The sequence below is a fragment of the Polistes canadensis genome, unplaced genomic scaffold (assembly GCF_001313835.1).
Source record: "Polistes canadensis isolate GaletaPanama2010 unplaced genomic scaffold, ASM131383v1 scaffold_230, whole genome shotgun sequence".
Classification (NCBI taxonomy): Eukaryota; Metazoa; Arthropoda; class Insecta; order Hymenoptera; family Vespidae; genus Polistes; species Polistes canadensis.
Window position 1 is genome coordinate 240,126 of NW_014569777.1, and position 6,939 is coordinate 247,064.

General features: G+C 26.9%; 1 protein-coding gene across 1 annotated transcript in view; it reads right to left on the minus strand.

Annotated features, from left to right (window-relative positions):
- Window positions 1-1,814: 1,814 nt before the first annotated feature.
- Window positions 1,815-6,939, minus strand: part of LOC106790334 (putative transcription factor SOX-15) — a 6,751-nt gene continuing 1,626 nt past the window's right edge. The window contains exons 2-8 of the mRNA XM_014755147.1: window positions 4,342-4,542; window positions 3,723-4,184; window positions 3,417-3,613; window positions 3,208-3,330; window positions 3,019-3,126; window positions 2,559-2,902; window positions 1,815-2,046 (exon numbers count right to left, since the gene is read on the minus strand). Coding sequence (XP_014610633.1) covers window positions 1,958-2,046; window positions 2,559-2,902; window positions 3,019-3,126; window positions 3,208-3,330; window positions 3,417-3,613; window positions 3,723-4,184; window positions 4,342-4,542 — 1,524 coding nt within the window. The 3' untranslated portion in view covers window positions 1,815-1,957. The remainder of the gene's footprint in view (window positions 2,047-2,558; window positions 2,903-3,018; window positions 3,127-3,207; window positions 3,331-3,416; window positions 3,614-3,722; window positions 4,185-4,341; window positions 4,543-6,939) is intronic.

Sequence of the window (6,939 nt, forward strand, 5' to 3'; positions counted from 1 at the left end):
AAGAGAGAGAGAGAGAGAGAGAGAGAAACACAATAGAAAAATATAAAATATAAAAATTTCTCTAGCCAAAATCACAGACGAATCTCTTACTTTCTCCAACAAAGCACAGAGTCGTATTTTCATGGCCATAACATTAAATATAATATAATAATAATTAGTCGATATAAATATTATAAATATGTAATATATATATAAATGTATGTGTGTGTGTATATATATATATATATAAGTATATACGTAAGTAGTCTTATTATTTAATCGCACGCCTACATGCATATGTACATGTTCTAGATATCGCAGATATATTTATTACACATTTAAAAATTTCAATATTTTCTGCGTTTGATACTCAACCATTCATGTTATCGAGCATGTATATTTACATGTACACGTGTCTATACACACATGTAAAGAGATTTATTATATTTTATATCGTGTGTATATATATATATATATATATATATATATATATATACACATATATATATATATGTATGTATATTTAATTTGATTACATCGATTTTTGATGTCCAGGTCATGAAGAATATCTTTTTTTCTTTTTCTTTCTTTCTTTCTTTTATCGATATTTTTTCCATAATACTGTACCTATTCCTATATACATCTTACTTTTACAGTAACGTAAAGAAAATCTAATGGGGAAAGTAATCGTTTAAAAAATTAAAGAATAGAATAATAATAATAATAAAATATAATAGATGAAAGATAAAATTTGAAAAAAAGCAACGATTGTGCCCCGTTACGTTGCTACTCTTGTTGGTTGTTGTTGTTGTTATTATTATTATTATTCAAAATTATTCAACGACGTGAGAAAATATTTATATATATTATATTTATATACTAAATTCTTATCTTTTGATAGATTTTTCTTTCGTTCTTCATCTTAATTCGCCATATAAGAAAAATAGCATCATTATTCAAATTTTATTCTAACAATAAGTCAGTACTATACTTCAGTCAGCTTAGGTACATACATAAAAAGTCTCGTCTGTATCTGTCCCGGTTTTATACAACTTATCATATTTTATGTTATGATATAATATATATATATATATATATATATATATAAACCGAGGATTTTTTTTCTTTCTTTTTCTTTTAAAGGCAACATATTACGATATATCCTCGCTTATATTCTATTGATACAATTTTATACAGCTATATATGTATATATATATATATGTCATTTTCTTTTTGTAATAAAATTTATAAGAATCTTATTATATGAAACGTGAATAAAAATTGTCGCATTTACTTTCATCATCCGTAAATGCCTCATCAACGTAACTTTTTTTTTATAACGTTATCAAAATATTTCCCAATGAAAGAATAATAAACGTGAAACGTTATACAACTAATATAGAATAGTTACGTGCCAACTAAAAATGATATAAACAAAACAAAACACGCGAAATATTTAAAAAGAATATTTTTCTTCTTATAAAATATGAATGTAACATAATTACTCCTTTTTGTTGTTTCATTTAAAACTATATATGTGAAAAACATTATCTAATTCAACCACTATATATATATTATAGTAATGGAGCAATTTAATGGAATTAAAGAAGTTATTTTTTTTTCTCTATACATTTAGGTGATTAAAATTTTCAATAATTATAGTGGTTGTGTTATGTTAATAAGAGAATAATTTGAGTAATGAATATTTTAAAATAGTAACAATAATAATAATTAATAATTAATAATAATAATAATAACCATAATATTAATAATAATGATCACGTTAAAAATATTCTGATATTTTCTTTTTTCTTATTTTGTTTGTTTTTTTTTTTTTTCTTTTTTATGATAATAGCACTTATATCAGAAACTTGAATAATCCTGCGGTGATAGTAAATTATATCGATGATAAAATTTAATAACACCTTGCTCCATGTAGCACAAATATTTGACTTATGCATGACTGCGGGTTTAATAGTTAATCATTATTTTTGGTAAGTTTTGTTCTATTGGCGGCAACCGCTGCAAGACATGCCAATGCTTCCAGGTCCGGTGATGCACACCATGCTATCAATATTTGTAGAAATAATTAAATTCTATATCTAACTAAAAAACAGTTTATGTCGGAGGAAGAGAGCATAAATATATATATATATCAAATATGTATATGAAGTAAATATGAGAACAAGATAAAAATCTAAAAAAATTTAGAATATGAATCATATTTTTTGTGATTAATTAAATCGCTCCCTTTCTTTTCTTGTCTTTTCTTTTTGTTGATAAACGTGATAAATATGTTGTGTATATGTTATATCTTATATTATATCAGTAAAGTAGAAGTAAAGACAATAAGAGTATTTGAATTCTTAGAGAAATTTTCTTTACTAATATCGTAATTGATCAAAATAATAAGACAGCATAGAAAATGTAAGAAAAATAGAAATAAAAAAGAAAATTTACGATCGTTGATAATGAAAGTTTTGAATACGAATATTTTTCAATTAATTAATTGGAGCTTTTATTATTGTTATTATAATATTACCGAATGTACGATATTATTTTTATTAAATCGTACTTACTCTTATTTATTTCTTGATTTCCAGGCATATTAGAAATAATAGTTGTCGTCGTTATCGTTGCTGCTGCATTACGAGTAATACTTTGCTTTCGTGCTTTTCTCTTCTGACTTCCTACCAAATGCGACTTTTCACCATCTTCTAGAATTTCATTTGTAGCATACAATCTATTTTTATTATTTTGTCTATTAGATTGACCGCTATTGGAATTATCATGGCACCATTTATTTGTATTTAACTTTTGCAAAACTTTTTTCTTGTTTATACGCTGTAGCTTTTTCTTTTCTTGAAATTCTTCTAAACTTAAGGAAGGTAAAGCTTCAATCTTTTTTTCCAAATTAAAATCCCTATGTGTAAAAACAATAATACGTTAGAAATTAGATCTATTCTATTACTATGATTTTTATTTATCTCTCACAAAGAAAATAACAGAATTATAATTGTTTTATTTGATCAAACTTACTCAGCACGAAATCTTTTACGTGTTGTCCAAGGTCCAAAATCCAAATCGCTTTCTGCGCCTTCTGTTTCTGTTTCTTCTGGCTTAGAAGCTTCCAAATTTCCTTCAGCACTTTAATTAAATTCTAACGTTATTTTAATATTACGAATAATTCCCAACAATATATGGGGATTTTTAGATTACAAATTTTACCTTTCTACTAAATGTTCTAATTCACCACGTGAACTATTTCCACCTTCGCTACTCAAAGAATCAGTTTTTTCACTAACATTGGAAGATATGGAATTTCTTCTTTCATTTAATTGCTCCTCGGGACTAATAATGTGAATAATTTCAATTAGAAAATTATTATTACTGTTATATTACTATTATAACAATGTTACATGAATGCAACTTTATACCTATATGACAACGACGACGTAGTTGACTTCTTTCGTTTATTATTTTGTCCAGATGGTCCAATGTGCCTAATTTGTTCAGCTAAAAACTTTTGATACCGTAATCCTTTACACGTTCTTTCACCTCTATAATTATTTTCTTCAGAATTAGCATTTGAGTCCAGGAACGAGTTGGTTATTGTTTTATCATTTTCTATATACTGTAAAGTTCAATAATTTTATGATTTTTCAAAAAGGAATATGCAAAATATAAAATTTCATCTAAAGCAACGTTAATCAGCATAACTAAATAAATAATCTAATTAATACCATTGTATGTTGATCATTGTTATTGGATTCAGGATGTTTCCTTTTTTTCTCATTAAAAAGATCAACTTTACATTCGTTTTTGTGTTCAAGAGCAAGAATCAACTCTGGGTTTCTCTTTTTAGGAGGTTTAGGTGCTGTAACATCTTTCAATTCAGGAACATCATTTTGAATCGTTATTTGCTCATCTATTAATTGCACCTTTTGCGGAGTAAAAAGAGAGCTAAGGCCACCAATTTGAGATTCGTCAGCTAGCTTGCCTGGCTGTATAGCTTGACTGTCTTTATTATCTGAATTAATATAATCGGAAGACTCGTATTCGGATTTGACACTATCCGTAGTCTGGTCCACATTCCCTACTTCTTGTTTTTTATTCGTAGGTCTTGTAGTCAGAGTACGTAAAGGAGGAGCTGGTAACTTGTACCATTTGAAATCAGGGTTTGCTTTTAAGAAGGCATCTTTGTACTAAAATTATAGTAGCAATATTAATATTAATAACCATGCGTAAAACATTTATCTCTAAATTGTATTATTAAATTTATTTATATAATATAAAAGAAAGTATATAACATAAATATATTTGTAATCGTTTATAAATAATAAAATTGTCAGAAATATTTACCTCCTGTGCTAAATTCTTATAGGTACGTTTTTGATCCGGATTAAGAGTTGCCCACCATTCTCCAAGAACTCTGGTAACTGCACGATTTTCTAAATGTGGAAAACCAGATCTAACCGATCCTCTATGGCGTTTACAAAATATTAAGAATGCATTCATTGGTCTCCTCGCATGATGAGCTGGTTCTCTCAAATCTTTGGGTTCCTAAATCCCAAATAAAGAGATATTTTAATTCAATAATAATATCTTACATAAAAACTATGTCAAATAATAAGATACAATAATATATATCAATAGTTGGAAAAATTAATGCATTTCCTAAGAAAAATTCGTGATTGATAAGCGGTATTTATAATCTGTGTATCATAAAATTAATAACACAATGTGTAAGAGTTTTCATATTAAGAATCAATCAGTTATTATTCAAAGTCAATATTCAATAATTAACTATACAAATATTCTCACATAAGTAAAGAAAAATATTAATGGATTCAATTAAATTCTAATTTCATATTAATGTTTTGCAAACAATTTCGAAATAAGTCAATACTTCCATTCAATTAAAACTAATAAACTAATAGTTCAAGATCAAGCTATAATAGTTCAACGTTGAACACTCATACTTTTTATAATTTAAAAAATATACAAATAAAAATAAATAAATAAATAAAAAATAATTAAACTATTATTAACGATAACATATGTGTATTTAACGAAAAGAAAACATAAGGAAATAGGAAAGAATTAACATAAAAAAGAAAGAGCTAAAATTTTAACTCAAATAACTGATGCAAGATGCAAGATTACGTGTACCGATAAGCCATTTAAACTTATCAGTACAGTCAATAAGAAAAAGTCCATTTGATAGACGACAATACAAATAGTGACGACTAATTGTATATATAAGACGAAAAATAAAATAAAAATATAAAAGAAAGAGAAATATACTAGAAAAATATAATGGAGAGATAAAAAAGAGAAAAACGAGAAGAATCGTTATAAGAAAAGATTTCTTGCATTTTTCTCATCACTCGAAGAAGCACTGTCCACCATTGTTTCGAGCTCGTGAAACTTATTTAAAATGTCGCATAATATAAAATTGTCGCGTCATGAGAAAAAAGCAAACGAAGAACGTTAACCATTTTGTTAACCAGCTGATTTCTAATTTCTTTTTTTTCTTCTTCTTCTCTTTCTCTCTAATTAATTATTTTTCTTTTCCTTTCATTGCAGATATTTTCATTTGAAATACAAGTGCATTAATCTTTTGCAATTTCTCTCAAAAAATTAACAAAATACAAAAAAAAAAATATATTACATATATATATATATATATATATATAATGAAATTAATTAATTCTTGTTTGTGCTCGCGTTGCAATTGCAGGACATGATATGACAAATGTTTGTATGGAAAAAAAAAGATGAAATAATATAAAAATAGGTAGAAAAATATATAAGTAAGGTAAAAAAAAAAAATAAAGAAAAAAGAGAAGAAAAATAAGGATTCGTAATAGTTCATAAATGGAATCACACATATGTTGATATTCATATTACTTAGTTTTTTTTTTTCTTTTACTTTTATAACTGTATTTATACATCAGTTTTTTTTCTATCTCTGTCTGTCTGTCTGTCTGTCTGTCCGTCTCTCTTCTCTCTTCTCTCTCTCTCTCTCTCTCTCTCTTACGTTTCTCTTACGTATCATTTAATTCGTCTTTTGTATGATCGGCTTAAGGACAACGTAATATCGGGAAAAGATAGTAGCAAAGAAGTAGAAGAAGAAAACAAAAACAATTTTAAACAAAATAAAATATTAATACTAATAATATTAAAAATATAATAATAATCATAAAAAATAATAATAGTAATAATAATAATAATAATAATAATAATAATAACTGAAAAGATACGTTGTCCTTTTCCTATTACCAACGACGAGTGAAAAATAAACGGCAGCAGCAACGATTAGTAATAAAGAAGTAAAGTGGGGGTAAAAAGAGACAGATAGATAGAACAAGATCGAGATCGAGAGAGAGAGAGAGAGACAGAGACAGTGGGAGAGAGAGAGGGAGGGAAAGATAGAGAGAGAGAGAGAGATGGAGGGATGGAGAGAGAGAGAGAGAGAGAGAGAAAGAGATAGAAACATATGTAAGTGACAAGATAGAAAATTCTCGGTTTAAGCAGAATCATTGAATACATTTTTATATTTATTATAACATGTCTCTCCAATAATGGACGAATTCCAACGAAAAGGAAGAAGAAGAAGAAGAAGAGAGATATAGATAGAGATAGATGTAAAAGGAAAGTACCAGAAGACGGAAAAGATAGTGAAAGAGAGAGAGAGAGAGAGAAAATATGTTGATTGCACCATCGACAGAAAAATTCGCGCATAACAAGCATAGTTTCGAAAAATAGTAATAGGATATTTGAAGATAGATCGTTGAAGTTTATTTTCTGACGTTTTCCGTTTAAAGAGAGATGTGTCTAACACATTAACATTATCAATATATAACACATATATGTATATATGGACAGAAAGAGAGACAGAGACAGAGACAGAAAGAGCGAGAGAGAGAGAGAGAGAGAGAGAGAGAGAGAGAGAGA